The sequence below is a fragment of the Anolis sagrei genome, chromosome 6 (genome assembly GCF_037176765.1).
Source record: "Anolis sagrei isolate rAnoSag1 chromosome 6, rAnoSag1.mat, whole genome shotgun sequence".
Taxonomy (NCBI): Eukaryota; Metazoa; Chordata; class Lepidosauria; order Squamata; family Dactyloidae; genus Anolis; species Anolis sagrei.
The window spans coordinates 58,717,241-58,734,697 of NC_090026.1; the positions used below are offsets into that span (position 1 = coordinate 58,717,241).

At 44.9% G+C, this 17,457-nt stretch overlaps 1 protein-coding gene across 7 annotated transcripts in view; it reads right to left on the bottom strand.

Annotated features, from left to right (window-relative positions):
- The window catches only part of TMEM245 (transmembrane protein 245), a 144,020-nt gene extending 136,969 nt beyond the window's left edge, over nucleotides 1-7,051 (bottom strand). For 3 of the 7 annotated variants that reach the window (XR_009631749.2, XM_060781430.2, XM_067470139.1), the window contains exon 1: nucleotides 6,408-7,050. Coding sequence is in view for 6 of the 7 variants with exons in the window: in XM_060781430.2 (XP_060637413.2) it covers nucleotides 6,408-6,962 (555 nt within the window). In the remaining variant the exon portion in view is untranslated. Of the gene's footprint in view, nucleotides 1-6,407 lie in introns of all 7 variants that reach the window. The other 4 variants (XM_060781429.2, XM_060781428.2, XM_060781427.2 and 1 more) reach the window with 2 other exon arrangements.
- Nucleotides 7,052-17,457: the final 10,406 nt, after the last annotated feature.

Below are 17,457 nucleotides of genomic sequence, written 5' to 3' on the forward strand. Positions count from 1 at the left end.
AGGAAAAGAACAGCCAGGCAAAGCTGCTCTGAAAAGCAGCCTTTAATTAGAGCCTCAGAGAGAGAGAGAGAGAGAGAGAGAGAGAGAGAGAGAGAGAGAGAAGGAGGGGTTATCCCTGGTTCCTTCCTCACCTCACTTGTGGCTACTTCAAGAAAAGGAATGAATAAACTTTGAGTGAGAAAAGAGAGACTGAGAGAGGAGACGGAGGGACAGAAGAAGCAAAGAAGCAAGCAAGCAAGCAAGCAAGCAAGGAAGGAAGGAAGGAAGGAAGGAAGGAAGGGGAAGCCTTCTGCAGCCACCAAGCAAGGAAAACGAGAGGGAAGGGAGGGAGGAAGGGAGGGAGGAGGAAAGAGACACAGGGTTCAGTAACAAATCTCATATTCCAAGCCTAGGCCTACTTGGGCCCATCAGGCATTTTGGACTTCAACCCCCACAATTCCTAACAGCCATGCTCTTCTGGCTCTTAGGAATTGTGGGAATTGAAGTCCAAAATGTCTGGGGGGCCCAAGTAGGCCCAGGCCTGCACACATATATAAACAACACACACACACACACAAGCACATATACACGCACGCATATACACTCACATACACATACCCATATGTATAAATACATATATGCACACATACACATATATAACACACACATATATACACATATACATCTACACATGCACACACATACACAGATACACATACACACATGTACACATACATACATATACACATATACACAAGCACACACCAATATACACATATACACATGCACACACATATACAGATACAGATACACTGCTCACCTAGATAACTTTTGAAAAGCCTTGCAGCCTAACAACCTGGCTTCTTCCTCCCTACAGAAAACATTTGTGAGGAGGTGTTCCCTAGCCCACATTGTTTCATGTCTGGAATTCCTGTTTTCTGAGGGCCACAGCAAAGCGTGGCCAGGGTACTGCTAGAAGGTGCACTCAGGATTGCACTTGAACACAGATGTTTCGTGACAGTTGAGTTCTACATGGGAACTGGGGTGTTAAAGTTTTCAGAAAAAAGAGAGGTTTTGCACTACAGGTAGTCCCCCAGTCACAAACAAGAGAAGTTATTTTAGTTTGTTCTTAAGTTGAATTTGTTTGTAAGTCAGAACAGGAACAAGTGTAATTCCAGCCACACACAAACACAAACACACACACACACAAACACATGCATGCTTTGGAGCGCATAGAGAAGGGTTAACCCTGTGGTAATGGTTTTGCTGTCTGTGCCCCTTTTCAGTAGATTTCACCTCACGTTCTGTCCCTGCGATAATTGGATTTTGAAAAATGTGGCTTGATGTGGAAACAAGGATTGCTGAGAAAACTTCCCTATGATGACTCCTTCAGGAGTGAATTTCTCTTCCTAGGGATAGATTTCTCTAACTTCCTGTTGTCTCACCCACCGTTCTTAACTATGAGTCATTTGTAAGTCAGATGGTTGTAACTCGGGGACTACCTGTAGTTGAAAATGGGCTGAAAAGAATTACTAACCATGCAAGCTCATAAAGCAAAGAGGGTGGGGTTGTTGTTGTTGTGTGTTGTTGTGTGTGTGTGTTTTGAGGGAGTCAGCCTTGTGATGAAAGATCACAAGACAGGAATAAGAGGAAAGAAATAGAGTATAAAGTCACAGGGACTTTTAATTGTGTTAATTGTGGTCCTGATCCATCATTGCTGGCAGTTGTAATGGTCTTAGGAAGGGAGTGCAGGTATTGCAAGTCCCATCGTCCATGGTGCATCCTCCTCCAAACTGCACCAGGGTGTAGAGTGCGTCATGGAGACTCAGTGTGCCAAGTTTGGTCTTTATCGGTAATTGGATGTGGGTTGCAGTGGTCTCAGGAATTGAGCAAAGGTACTGCAAGTCCCATAATCCATGGTCCATCCCCAGCCAAACCACACCAGGGCGTAAAGTGGGTCATGAGAGGTTTATGTGCCAAGTTTGGTCTAGATCAGTCATTGGATGAGGTTCACAGCGGTCTCAGAATGTGAGTGATGGGACTGGAAGTCCCATCATCCATGGTACATCCTCCTCCAAACTGCAGTAGGCTGTAGAGTCGGTCATGGGGGCTCTGTGTGCCAAGTTTGGTCTTTATTGGTAATTTTCCGACACAGCATCTGGCCTTTTCCTTTCATCTCTTTGTCCTCTTGGAATCTTGGAATTGAGTCCGGCCAGAGACCATATGCAAATTTCCCTCTGTCATGTCTCCGTTTCTCTCATTAACTGTCTTCGCCACCAGGCGGTCCTGTTGAGGTTGGCCAATCAGAGACCATATGCAAATAGCACCACAGTGGCAGCCAATCAGAAAGCTGCCACAAACACGTCCGCCCTACATCCTACCTACCTCTGTCCTACGTCGCATACAAACTTTGACTTTTATTATATGTACAAGCTTGGGGACCCGGCACTGCCCGGGTTATTAGAGAAAGTGGGTTATGGTGGTTCTCTATGCCAAGTTTGGTCTTTATTGGTTATTGGATGATGGTTGCATTGTTTTCAGGAAGTGAGTGAAGGTACTTGATGTGCCATCATCCATGGTCCACCCTTCTCCAAACAGCAGCAGGATATAGAGTGGGTCATGGGGGCTCTGTGTGCCAAGTTTGGTCTTTATCAGCCATTGGATGAGGGTGGTAGTGGTTTCAGTAAGTGAGTGAGGGTAATGCAAGTCCCATCATCCAAAGTCCATCCTCCTTCAAACTGCAGCAGGATGTAGAGTGGGTCATGGGGGCTCTGTGTGCTAAGTTTGGTCTAGATTGGTCTATGGATGAGGGTTGCAGCAATCTTGGGAAGGAAGTGGAGATACTTGAAGTCCCATCATCCATGGTCTGTCCTCCTCCAAACTGCACCAAGATGTAGAGTGGGTCATGGAGACTCTGTGTGCCAAGTTTGGTCTTGATCAGTGATTGGCGAGGGTCTCAGTGGTCCCAGGAAGTGAGTGCAGTGACTGCAAGTCCCATCATGCATTGACAAATTATTCCAAACCGCACCAGGATGTAGAATGGGTCATGCAGGCTCTCTGTGTAAATTGTGGTCCTGACCCATCATTGTTGGCAGTTGTAATGGTCGTAGGAAGGGAGTGCAGGTATTGCAAGCCCCATCGTCCATGGTACATCCTCCTCCAAACTGCACCAGGATGTAGAGTGCATCATGGAGACTCAGTGTGCCAAGTTTGGTCTTTATCGCTAATTGGATGAGGGTTGCAGTGGTCTCAAGAATTGAGCAAAGGTACTGCAAGTCCCATAATCCATGGTCCATCCCCAGCCAAACCACACCAGGACATAAAGTGGGTCATGAGAGGTCTATGTGCCAAGTTTGGTCCCGATCAGTCATTGGATGAGGTTAACAGCGGTCTCAGAATGTGAGTGATGGTACTGCAAGTCCCATCATCCATGGTTCATCCTCCTCCAAACTGCAGTAGGATGTCGAGTGGGTCTTGTGTGCTCTGTTTGCAAAGTGTGGTCTGTATTGGTAATTTTCTGACAGAGCCCCTGGCCTTTCCTTTCCTCTCTTTGTCATCTCGGAATCTTGGAATTGAGGCTGGCCAATCAGAGACCATATGCAAATTTCCTTCTGTCATGTCCCTGTTTCTGTCATGAACCCTTTTCTCCACCAGGGGCTCCTGTTGAAGCAGGCCAATCAGGGATCATATGCAAATAGCACCACAGCAGCAGCCAGTCAGAATCTTGGAACTTTCAGGCTGGCCAATCAGAAAGCCGGCACATACACCGCCACACATCCGCCGCATACAAGTTTTGAGTTTTATTATATACTAGCTTGGGGACCCGGCGTTGCCCGGGTTATTAGAGAAAGTGGGTAATGGCGGTTCTGTATGCCAAGTTTGGTCTTTATTGGTCTTTGGATAACGGCTGCATTATTTTCAGGAAGTGAGTGAAGGTACTTGAAGTCCCATCATCCATGGGCCATCCTCCTACAAACAGCAGCAGGATATAGAGTGGTTCATGAGGGCTCTGTGTGCCAAGTTTGGTCTTTATCAGTCATTAGATGAGGGTGGCAGTGGTGTCAGTAAGTGAGTGAAGGTACTGCAAGTCCCATCATCCAAAGTCCATCCCCTTTCAAACTGCAGCAGGATGTAGAGTGGATCATGAGGGCTCTGTGTGCCAAGTGTGGTCTTCATTGGTCATTAGAAGAGGGTTGCAGCAATCTTCGGAAGGGAGTGGAGGTACTTGAAGTCCCATCATCCATGGTCTGTCCTCCTCCAAACTGCACCAGGATGTAGAGTGGGTCATTGGATCTCCATGTGCCAAGTGTAGTCTTGATTAGTCATTGGCGAGGGTCTCAGTGGTCTCAGGAAGTGAGCAAAGGTACTGCAAGTCCCATCATCCATCTCCAAAGTTTTCCAAACAACACCAGGACGTAACGTGGGTCATGAGAGGTCTATGTGCCAAGTTTGGTCTTGATCCGTCATTGGATGAGGTTTGCAGAGGTCTCAGAATGTGAGTGAAGGTACTGGAAGTTCCATCATCCATGGTCCACCCTTCTCCAAAACTGCAGCAGGATGTAGAGTGGGTCATGGGGGCTCTGTGTGCCAACTTTGGTCTTGATTGGTAATTAGATGAGTTTTGCAGCAGTCTTGGGTAGTGGAGGTACTTGAAGTCCCATCATCCATGGTCTGTCGTCCTCCAAACTGCTCCAGGATGTAGAGTGGGTCATAGAAGCTCCATGTGGCAAGTTTAGTCTTGATGAGTCATTGATGAGCCACCTTGGGTCCCGTTAAGGAGAAAAGCAGGATATAAATAAAGATTTATTATTATTATTATTGAACAATCTATTGCAAGATCAGTCCGATTCCATGTAAAGTTTTTACCAGGTGACAATTTTCCCCAGGTGACCTTGGCTGCTGCCAAGTTTCTCTCTGAGGTAGCCAGGATACGACCATTTCCTGTATTAGACCCAGGTTGAAACTTGCCTTGTATATATTTGCAGTGTTTTTACCATTGTTCATATGGATTTAGTAGGCATGGGCACGTTCCTTCAGAAGTTGTAGAAGTCGAAACTAAAGTTGGAAGTTTCACACTTCTGAACTAAGTTCCAAAGTGCAATGGCGGGTCAGAAGTCCCCAGTAGTTTCGAAGTGGTCCAGGCCACTGATTTCAATGGCTTGGAAGTCGATTTGGAAGTATGAGACAGCCTTTTAGATAAGCCTAAAGTGCTTGCCTCCTAGCAAACCAGAGCTTATGTTTTGAAAAGGGGAGGGCTTATCAGCGTCTGGGAGCCATTGCTACTTAAAAGCCCAAGCACATTGCTTGCTGGCTCACTGCAGGACAGGGAAGGGACAAGGGTGATTGGTTGTTTTCGCTGCTGCTAGCTGGCTGGCTGGAAGGGGAGGCAATAGGCATTGTAACCCAGCCACAGGGGGTTTGGAGAGGAGAAGGGAGAAGGAAGAAAAGTTTTAGGGAGAGAAAGCGGAAGAAAGAAGATTGAAGAGGTTTTGGAGGAAGGGGGAGAGAGAAAAATTAATAAAGTGTGAGAAGAGAGAAAGAGTGCTGGGTTTTTTTCTTGGGGTTCAAACTGCCTGCCTTTTGCCTTGGTTTGTTGCTTGCGTTTTATAACATATCCAATTCGTCTTACTGAACCTCTTTTTTCCTATTACCTTATGTCAAAAATCAAGGAGGTAGCTATTTTGTTTTTTTAATTATTTCCAAAATTCCTTTAAAAATTTCTTTAAAATTGGTGGATCATCTGAACATTTTGAAATTGGGTATGCTAACAGTGGAGGGTGTCATCTGCTACCTGTAGCAAGTTTCATCAGGATAGCTCAAAAAATGAGGGAAAGAGCGGCCTCTGAAGTTTCCCCAGTGTCAGTACTGTTTTTCGGTATCGTGCGTGCTTCCGCCATTAATAAATCGATTTGGAAGATTTGGAAAGTTCTGAAATTTTTTCAAAAAAATTTGGAAGTGACTTTAGAATCAAATCGAATCACCAGCACCCCTTACTTTTGAACACAGTTTGGAAGCATTTTTTTATTGCCCATGCCCAGCATTTAGCATTGCACTCCTGTTTTTAAGAGGTCTTAGCTGTTTTTGAATCTGCTGTGCACTTTCCCTGCTGAGCAAATTGGGTCTTTGGATCATAATAATGATGACTTCAACTCCCACAATTCCTAACAGCCGGCCTTTCTGAATTGTGGGAGGTGAAGTCCAAAACACCCGGAGGGAGCAAGTGTGCCCATGCGTGCACTATGGTGTGGCACCAAGACGAAATGTTTGCGGGCTCTGCTTGAGTGTGATGAGGGGCTGTTTGCTACCCTGCTTCCTGTGGTCTGACGCACCCTTCTCTGGGTAACCAAGCCCACCAGCCGGGGCGTTCCATGTCCGCCCGCCGGCTCGGCCGCTCGCTCACTCGCTCGCTCACTCACTCACTCACTCACCCAGGGGCTGCTGAAGCACTCGAGGCCGCGTCCGATGAGGCGGGAGGCCTGGGCGAGGGCGGCACGGGCGGCGAGGGAGGCGCCGAAGGCGGCGAGGGCGTAGAGGGCGGGCCCGCCGGCGCCCAGCAGCAGCAGGGCCCTCCGCCGGCGCAGCGCCTGCCGGCCCAGGGCCTCGGCGGCGGTATTGAAGCAACTGAGCGGGAGGAGGAGGGCGGCCAGGAGCAGCGGCGGGGCGCCGGCGCGGCGGAGGCGCCGCAGCCACCCGCGGCCCAGGCCCGTCAGCGAGCTCTTGAAGGGGTGCAGGAAGGTGCCGCAGAGCACGGCCCACAGCAGCGGGCGCAGGAAAGCCTCCAGGATGAAGTAGACCAGCACGGCGGCACCGCAGCACAACCCCGCCAGCACCAGCGCCCCCGTGTTGTAGAAGGCCTGCCGCAGCGGCTTCTCCAGGCGGGGCAGCGGCGCCAGAGGCGGGGGACCCGGGCTGGGATGGCCCTCCGGCTCCGAGAGCGGGCTGGCCAAGGGCGATTGGACGCGGCCTTCCCCGCCCGTCGCCATGCCGCCAAGGGGCCCGGGAGACAACCCGCACTACTCTGCCGCCAAAGGCGGAAAGAACTGCCCGGCGACAGGACCCTCCGCCCGCCCTCCGCAGGGTACGCCGGGAGATGTAGTCTCCCCTCCGGGACAGAGTGCTTCTGGGAAACGTAGTCTTTGTATCTTAGGGAATCACTGGGTTTCTGCGAGTTTTCCGGGCTGTGTGGCCATGTTCCAGAAGCATTCTCTTCTGACGTTTTGTCCACCTCTTTGGCAGGCATCCTCGGAGGTGTTGAGGTCTGTTGGAAACTAGGCAAGTGAGGTTTATATATCTGTGGAATGTCCAGGGTGGGAGAAAGATCTCGTCTGCTTGAGGTAAGTGTGAATGTTGCATTTGGCAACCTTGATTCGCACTGAGTAGCCTGGCTGCATCCTGCCAGGGGGATACTTTGTTGGGACATTCCTGGACATTCCACACTTATATAAACCCCACTTGCCTTCAAAGACTATGGGCCCTTCCACACAACTATATAACCCAGAATATCAAGGCAGATAATCCACAATATCTTCTTTGAACTGGATTATCTGAGTCCACACAGTTTTTAATTGAATGCTTATAACTGTTTTAATTGTATTAATTGTAACTTTGTTTTAATGTATTGTTTTTTGGCATCTAATGACTGCCTGCTGTATGCTGTCTCAAGTCCCTCTTCGGAGGTGAGAAGGATGGAATAGAATAGAAATGCCACAAACAAACAATTAAATTAAATTAAATTAAATCTAGTTCAATGTGGCTTTTGTAGAGCTGTATGGCAGGGGCCTAGGTTTCCTTATCCTTCCATATCCGAAATCCTTGGGACCAGAACCCCAGTTACACAGTCCACAGAATGCTGTGTAGGTGGGGGCCTAGTAGTGTTTGGGATTTTGGGTTTTTGTGGGTCATTTTAAACACGTGTATGTTTTAAAATGTTTTATATGGTTTTTGATACTTTTGATAAATACTTTTAAAATCTGCTTTTGATGAAATTAAGATGAAAGTACTAGGGCAAACACCGGGCTTTGCATTTTCTTGTGGCCGTTTCTTTCCTTCATCCATTCCCCTCATACAGCAACTCCCTCTTTTCTTTCCTTCCTTCCTTTGCTTTCCCTCACTTTTCTTTCTTTCTGTTCTCTGCTTTCCTTTCACCTTTTTCCCTTTTACCTCACCCCTTTTCCCTTTATTTCCCCCCTTCCTTCCTCTCATATCATTCTGTTTTCTTTCTTCTCTCCCTCCCCCCATTTCTTCTCTCTTTTTTGTCTCTTTCCTCCCTTCCAACTCTCATATACCTTTCTTACTTTCTCTCCCTTCCCCACCACACTGCCATTTGCCTGGCCTTTTGAAAAGGCCTCCCTGGCCCTCTGAGTGGCTAACTGATAGTGCTCTAGCACTCTGTCATTGTTACCTCTCCCTCTGAGATAGGCTTTTTTATTTGAAAACTGGCAGGTATTTTAAGTTGGATAATAAAGGAAATATGTGTCAAGTTTGTTTCGGATCCATCAAGCCATGTAGGAGCCTTTGGGGTACCAACCAACCTACATGCATGCTTGCATATGTATGTATGTATGTGTGTGTGTGTTTATATGTATGTGTGTGTGTGTGTGTATAATGTTTTTGAAACCGCCTAGGGTCTGTCTGGGAGAAAAGTAGTATATAAATGCAATTGATAAATAAAAGAATGTTTGTGGTTTTGGAATACCTGCATTTGCAGATATGTACATAATGTGATTAATTGGATATGGGACTCAAGACTTAACATGAATTTCATGTACCGTATATTCCGGCATATAAGACGACTGGGCGTATAAGACGACCCCCAACTTTTCCAGTTAAAATATAGAGTTTGGTATATACTTGCCATATAAGACCACCCCAAGACCACCCCTCTTCCATCGCACACCAAGTAAAAAATAATAATAATAACACCAGATTTGATTTCAAATCCAAGACTATCAAAGCAGTATCCAGCTCTTCGGCTTAGAAATGGAGATGAGTGCCAACCCCCAGAGCCGGACACGACTGGACTTAACGTCAGGAGAAAACCTTTAGCTCACCTGTAAACTCCTGTATGTTTATTATTTATTTAACAGTTGTGGGTCCATGGAGCGTAATAAAGTTCTATAAATTTTTACCTTACCTTACCTTACCTAGAGAGACCAGGGCCGGGTCCAATGTCCTTTCCCCAACAACAACAACAATAATGGAAACCTAGAATTGGAAGGGACTCCAATGGCCATCCAGTCTAACCCTGATTCTGCCAGACAGGAACACACGACCAAGCCCTCCCGACAGGTGGCCATCCTGTTCTACTTAATAATAGCAATAATAATAATAATAATAATAATAGAACCCTAGTGTTGGAAGGGACCTCAATGACCATTCAGTCCAACCCCATTCCTGCCAGGCAGGAAGACACAATGCAAGCCTTCCTAACAGGTCTCGGACCTGGCATTGGAGTCCCAACGGCTGCTTGTGCTGGGGGACTTCAATGTCCATGCCGAGGCCACCTTATCAGGAGCGGCTCAGGACTTCATGTCTACCATGGGGCTGTCCCAACAGGTATCTGGCCCCACCCACAGTGCTGGACACACATTGGACTTGGTTTTCTGCCAGGGATGGGAGGAAGGTGGCGGTGTTGAGGAGTTATCCATCTCTCCGTTGCCATGGACCGACCACCACCTGGTCAGCTTTAGACTCACTGCACCCCCTAACCTCCGCAGAGGTGGAGGACCCACTAAATTGGTCCGCCCCAGGAGGCTTATGGATCCGGATGGATTCCTGATGGCTCTTGGGGAATTTCCCGCCGCCTCAGTTGGTGATCCTGTCGATGCCCTGGTCACTCTCTGGAATGGGGAGATGACTAGGGCAATAGACACGATCGCTCCAGAACGTCCCCTCTCAAGTAGCCGAGCTAAACCAGCTCCTTGGTTTACCGAGGAGCTGGCAGCGTTGAAGCGAAAGAAGAGGGAACTAGAGAGCGTGTGGCGTTCGGATCCGAGCGAGCCAAATCGAACACGGTTTGTGTCCTTTTTAAGGGCATATGCCGCGGCAATAAAAGCCGCAAAGAAGGCTTTCTTTGCGGCCACTATTGCGTCTACAAAGAACCGTCCGGCTGAACTGTTCCGAGTTGTCAGAGGCCTGTTAAAACCCACCACTCAGGATGGGTGCCCTGATGACTCGGCAGCTCGCTGTGAAGCCTTTGCTCAGTTCTTTGCAGACAAAGTCGCTTTGATCCGCTCTGGACTGGATACCATATTAACGGCAGTCTCTGAGGATGTAACACGAGCATCTGCTTGTCCGGTTTTGATGGATTCATTTCAATTGGTTCAATCCGAGGATGTGGACAAGGTGCTTGGAGGAATGAGAGCTACCACATGCATCCTAGACCCCTGCCCATCCTGGCTTCTGAAGGAGGCCAGAGGGGGATTGGCCGAGTGGGTGAAGGTGGTGGTTAATGCCTCCCTTCGGGAGGGCAAAATTCCAGCCAGCTTAAAGCAAGCTGTGATAAAACCGCTGTTGAAAAAACCATCACTGGATCCCACTCAATTCGTCAACTATCGGCCTGTTTCCAATCTCCCATTTTTGGGCAAAGTCATGGAACGTGTGGTGGCCTCACAACTCCAGGCATTCTTGGTAGACACGGATTATCTGGACCCGGCACAGTCTGGCTTTAGGCCGGGGCATGGTACCGAGACAGCCTTGGTCGCCTTAGTGGATGATCTGCGCCGGGAGCTTGACAGGGGGAGTGTGTCCCTGTTGGTACTGCTGGACCTCTCAGCGGCCTTCGATACCGTCGACCACAGTATCCTTCTGGGACGCCTCGCAGGGATGGGTCTTGGAGGTACTGTTCTGCAGTGGCTCCGCTCATTCCTCGAGGGCCGGTCTCAGAAGGTGTTACTGGGAGACTCCTGTTCAACCCCACAACCGTTGTGTTGTGGAGTTCCTCAGGGTTCAATACTGTCTCCCATGTTGTTTAACATCTACATGAAGCCGCTGGGTGAGATCATCCGGAGTTTCGGAGTGTGATGTCATCTGTACGCAGGTGATGTCCAACTCCTTCCCACCCGCTACTAAGGAGGCTGTCGAAGTCCTGAACCAGTGCTTGGCCGCTGTGACGGTCTGGATGGGGGCGAACAAATTGAAATTGAATCCAGACAAGACAGAGGTACTCCTGGTTAGTCGCAAGGCCGAACAGGGTATAGGGTTACAGCCTGTGTTAGACGGGGTCGCACTCCCCCTGAAGACGCAGGTTTGCAGTTTGGGTGTGATCCTGGACTCATTGCTGAGCCTGGAACCCCAGGTTTCGGCGGTGACCAGGGGAGCATTCGCACAGTTAAAACTCGTGCGCCAACTGCGACCGTACCTTGGGAAGTCTGACTTGGCCACGGTAGTCCACGCTCTGGTTACATCCCGTCTTGACTACTGCAACGCTCTCTACGTGGGGTTGCCTTTGAAGACGGCTCAGAAGCTCCAATTAGTCCAACGGGCGGCAGCCATGATACTAATGGGAGCGGAGTGCAGGGAGCATACAACTCCTCTGCTGCACCAGCTCCACTGGCTGCCGATTTGCTACCGGGCCCAATTCAAAGTGCTGGCGTTGGCCTTTAAAGCCCTAAACGGTTCTGGCCCAACGTACCTATCCGAACGTATCTCGGCCTATCAGCCCACCAGGACCCTAAGATCTTCTGGGGAGGCTCTGCTCTCTATCCCGCCTGCTTCACAGGTGCAGCTTGCGGGAACGAGAGACAGGGCCTTTTCTGTGGTGGCCCCTCGGCTTTGGAACGCCCTCCCCATAGAGGTAAGATCAGCCCCCTCGCTGATGGTGTTTCGAAAAAGATTGAAGACATGGATGTTCGAACAAGCATTCGGTTAATCCGATGCAATGAGTTTGATGATTAAGGATTGGTAATCATGGACGATGAAATTGGATTGCGATTCTAGTTAAGAGATGCATTGGATTGTATTGGTGGCCCAATATTGTGTATTGTATGTTGTTTTTATGCTTTTTAAACTGAATATTGTTGATTGTTGTAGAGTTGTAAACCGCGTTGAGTCGCCAATTTAGGCTGAGAAACAAGCGCAGTAATAAATAAATAATAATAAATAAATAAACAGGTGGCCATACAACTCTGCTTAACAATATCAACAACAGAACGCTAGAGTTGGGACTCCAATGGCCATCCATTCCAACCCACTCACTCCTGCCAGGCAGGAAGACACAATGCAAACCTCCCCAACAGGTGGCCATCCAGTTCTAGTTACCATATATACTCAAGTATAAGCTGACCTGAATATAAGCTGAGGCACCTAATTTTACCACCAAAAACTGGGAAAATTTATTGACTCGAGTATAAGCCAGGGGAGGGAAATGCAGCAGCTAGTGGTAAGCTGAGGGGACAGAAGTTGTCTTAAAGCCATCTTGTGCAGCTTCCAAAACCCAACACGTGAGAACATTTTGCACTGCAGCCAGATATTTCCAAGGTCACGCCCAAAGGGTTTGATGAATATACCCTTTTTGAGATAGATCTAAATCAGGCATGGGCAAACTGTAGCCCTCCTGGTGTTTTGGACTTCAACTCCTACAATTCCTAACAGTCAGTATTTGAGAACACAGAAATGCTGGACCAGTCTAACAACCACCATGTCAGACTCCACAGAGAAGCCATTGCAATCCACAAGAAGCATGTGGACAATTTCAACGGAAAGGAGGAAACCATGAAAATGAACCAAATCTGGCTACCAGTATTTTAAAAAACTCCTCTAAAATCAGGACAGTAAATAAAAAACAACACTCAAAAGCAGGGGAAATCCAGACAATAAAAAATCAGGACCAGCTAACACCTCCCAACAAAGGATTCCCCCAGGCAGGAAGCAGCCAGGCTTTGAAGCTGCAAGGCCATTCAATGCTAATCAAGGTAGCCAATGGCAACATTCCCACTTGCCTCAAGCAGACAAGAGTTCTTTCTCCCACCCTGGACATTCCACAGATATATAAACCCCACTTGCCAAGTTTCCAACAGACCTCGCAACCTCCAAGGATGCCTGCCATAGATCTGGGCAAAACATCAGGAGAGGACACTTCTGGAACATGGCTATACAGTCTGGAAAACTCACAGCAACCCAGCCAGTAGCTGTTAGGAATTGTGGGAGTTGAAGTCCAAAACAACTGGAGGGTCAAAGCCTGATCTAAATGCAACTTTTAGCATTAAAGGAAAATGTGTTCATGATTTTCCCACTTAATACACACATTGTTGGCATTGCTGGAAATGGGTTAATTTCTCCTGCTATTAAAAAAGCATGTTCTGGATATGTCTCGAAAGCTAAACTATCTTAGAATACTTCTGTTATTTTTCCAGAGGTATATCTGGTGATGGGAGTTTGTGCTCAACAGAACCGAGCCTTTTGTGTTTTTCAACAGTACTATTGATGTACCCTGAAGAAACGTAGGATGCTTCTCTACCAGGCATGGGCAAACTTTGCCTATGCCTGGTGTTAGGAATTGTGAGAGTTGACATTCAAAACAATCTGATAGAAAACTGGGACTTGTAGTTTGGTATGGTACTGGCTTTCTTAAACAGGGAAGGCTAAGGAGCTTGTAAAACTACAACTCCTGTGATTCCATGGCACTGAATCTGTGGCAGTTTTTTGGGGGGGGGGGGGGATTCCCCTTTAAGAGTAGCTCACCCTTGCACTGGGACTTCCCCTTTAAGGCTGCCTCGTTCTTGGCTGCAGAAACAAAACAAAACAGGGGAAAGAGACCTTTTTCTTCCTCCCTCTGCAGGCTATTTAAAATTTTTGTGTTTAAAATAATCTTTATTGATATTTCCATAAAGCAAAACATATAAACATTAAAAAAAAGATATCGGATAGGTGGGATAGGGAAGAGGGTATGGGTGGGGCTAGGGAGGGGTTAGGAAACTTAGAAAGGGATAGAAGAAAGTGTGTTTTCTGGGTATTGACAACGAATATGTATATTTGTATCTATAATGTGCCGAGTGTAGAAAAGGAAGAATTTGGGAAAGAATTGTGAGGAAAAGGGTGGGGGGGGGGATGAGGTATATGAATTCTGTTCTGGTGTTGACTTCCCGGTATCGTTTGGAGGTTCTTCCTGTTCCTTTGTTCTTTCCCTCTTTTTGCTTTCCCTCTTTCGTCTCTTTTCAGCTCTCCCCTTGTTTGTCTTTTCCTTCGAGTTCTTTTATATGAGTATTTCCATATTTTTTTCTTCTGCTAGGTATGTTGTAACATCTTTCCAGTCTGTTTCAGCTGTTGGAGTGCCCCTTCTTTTTGAAAGTATATATGTTAATTTATCCATATTTCTTATGTCGAGAATCTTCGTTAACCATTCCTCTTCTTCTGGAGGATCTTTTCCTTTCCAATGTCTTGCATAGACTATTCTGGCTGCGGTCGTCAATAGAAAAAGTATTTTATCTTTGTTTTTTTCCAATTTTATATTGTGTATCCCTAATAGGAAGGTTTCAGGTTTCCAAGGTATATCAATCTTCAATATTCTTTGTAGTGTTTTTTGTATTTTTTTCCAATACTTTGTTGCTTTTGGGCAGGTCCACCATAGGTGGTAATATGTCCCTTCCTGTTTTCCACATTTCCAGCATTTAGTATTTGTATTTTTATTAAATTTCCCTAATCTATGGGGCGTTATATACCACCTATGTGCTACTTTAAACCAATTTTCTTTTAGTTCCATTGCTTTTGAATATTTTAGCTTCTTGTTCCATACTTCTTCCCATTCTTCTTTCTTTATCTCTCTTCCTATGTTTTCCCTCCACTTCCTCATGTAGGTTTTTTCTTTTCCTACGTCTCCTTCTTCTTCTAACAATTTTTTATATATTTTGGAAATTAATTTGTTTTCTGATTGCATTATTTTATCCCAAAAGCAAGAACTTTCTTCGAATCCTTTTTCTTTATCTCTCTTAAAGTGTTGTTTAATTTGTTCGTATTGGTACCATGAAATTTTACTATTTATGTCTTTTAATTCTTGTTGGGTTTTTATCTTAAATTCTCATCTTTCCTTTCTTATTATGTCCTTGTAATTAGGCCAATTATTCCATCCCAATATTCTGCTTTGTGAGGCCTCTAGTGGTGACAGCCATAGTGGGTTTTTTTTTATAGAATTTGTCTTTATATCTATTCCAGACCTTGATTAAAGATGAACGCACGAAGTGGTTGCTGAAGTTTTTCTCTTTACTAGCTTTGTCGTATCCTAAGTATGCATGCCATCCTGATCTCAGTCCTTCTCCTTCTATGTTTAGGATCTTCTCTTTCTTAAGTCTTGCCCAATCTCTTATCCAGATGAGTGCGCACGCGTCATGATACAGTTTAATGTTTGGGGTAGCTAGGCCTCCTTTGGTTTTCCCTTCCGTCATATTTTTATAATTTATTCTTGGTGTTTTCTTCTGCCAAATAAATCTCATTATATCTTTTTTCCAGTTGTTAATTGTTTTTTTTGGCATCTAATTATTGGCAAATTTTGGAATAGAAATACTAGTTTTGGCAAGATTGACATTTTCACCGCCGCTATTCTTCCTAGTAAAGATAATTTCATGTTTCCCCATTTTTCCAGATCTTTTTTTATTTTTTTCCATTTTTCTGTGTAGTTATTTTCCATTAATTGTAAATTTTTTGCAGTAAGGATTATTCCCAGATATTTTATTTTTTGTGTAATTTGGATATTCCAATCTTTCCCTATTTTTTCCTGTTCTTTCTTTGTAATGTTTTTTGTTATTGCTTTAGTCTTTTCTAAATTGATCTTAAACCCCGAAACTTCACCGTAATCCTTAATTGTCTTTAGCCATTTTTCTAAGTTGTTTTTTGGTTCTTCTATTATTCTGATAATGTCGTCCGCGAACGCTCTTATCTTGTAGTCGTGTCCTTGAATTCGTGCTCCCTTAATTTCTTTGTCTTCCCTTATTCTATCCAGTAAAATTTCCAGTGTCAAAATGAAAATTAGCGGGGATATTGGACAACCTTGTCTCGTTCCTTTTTGTATATGTATTGTTTCCGATTGTTGACCATTTATTATAATTTTCGCTTCCTGATTACTATATATTGCTTCAATTATGTTTCCGAAATAGTGACCCATATCCATCTCTTTTATTACAATTTTGATAAAATCCCAATTTACATTGTCGAAGGCTTTTTCGGCGTCTAATGCTAGGAACATTACCTTCTTTTGTATGTTGTTCCCACAGTGTTCTATGAGATTTATAATTGTTCTAACATTGTCAGCTTGTGATCTCCTAGGTAAAAAGCCTGCTTGTTCTTCTTTAATTCTTTCGCTCAGTATTTTTTTTAGTCTTTCTGCAATAATATTCCCTAATAGTTTATAATCTAAGTTTAATAATGAAATGGGTCTGTAGTTCTTGACTTCTTCTGGGTTTGTATTTTCTTTATGTATTAATGTTATGAGGGCTTGTCTCCATGTTTGTGGCATTTCTTTTTTGTCCAGTAGTAATTTCGTTCATTACTCTCTTGAGCAAGGGAGTTAATTCATCTTGAAATGTTTTGTAATATAGGGCCGTTAGGCCATCTGGGCCCAGGGCTTTGTCTTTTTTCAATTCATTTATTGCCTTTTTAATTTCTTTTTCAGATATTTCGCTGTTCAACACTTCTCTTTGCTCTTCTGTTATGTGTGATATGTTTTTTCCCCCTAAATATTTGTAAATTGCATTCTTGTCTATTTTTTCTTCTTTGTACAGTTTTTGGAAAAAGTTTTCGAATTGTTGTTTTATCTGCTTTCCTTGTGTATATGTCGAGTCTCCTTCTTTTAATCTTGTATGTTGTTTCTCTTCTTTTCCTCAATTTGTTTGATAGCCATCTACCTGGTTTGTTTGAATTTTCGAAGTAATCTTGTCTTAGGAATTTCAATTGTTTCTCCCTTTCCTCTTGTTCTAAAAATTCTCTCTGTTTTTGTAATCGGGTCAGGTTTTTTTACAATTTTCTTATTTTTTGGGTCTTTCTTCAGGTTGGTTTCCTCTTGGGTGATTTTATTCATTATTTCTTTTTCTTTTTTATTTTTAATTTTGTTTTTTATTGCTTTTTGTTGTATAAAATTCCCTCTCATCACCGCTTTGCTCGCCTCCCATACTATAAACGGGTGAGTTTCTTGGATGTCGTTTATCTCAAGATATTCTTTTAGTAGTTTCCTATTCTTTTCCACATCTTCTTCACTTCTCAATAGGTTATCGTCTAATCTCCATCTTCTGTTTTTCTCTTCGAATTTTATTTTGATTTCTATTGGGCAATGATCTGATTCCATTCTTGGTAGGATATTTACTTCTTCAACTTCTGTAACTAGGGATTTTGACATCCAGGCCATATCAATTCTAGACCATGTTTCGTGCCTGGCCGAATAGTATGTGAAGTCTTTCTTTCCTTCATTTTTCCTTCTCCATACATCTTCCAGTTTCAACTCCGTCATCATGCTCGTTATATGAAGGCTATTTAAAAATTTTAAAACTTAAGAGC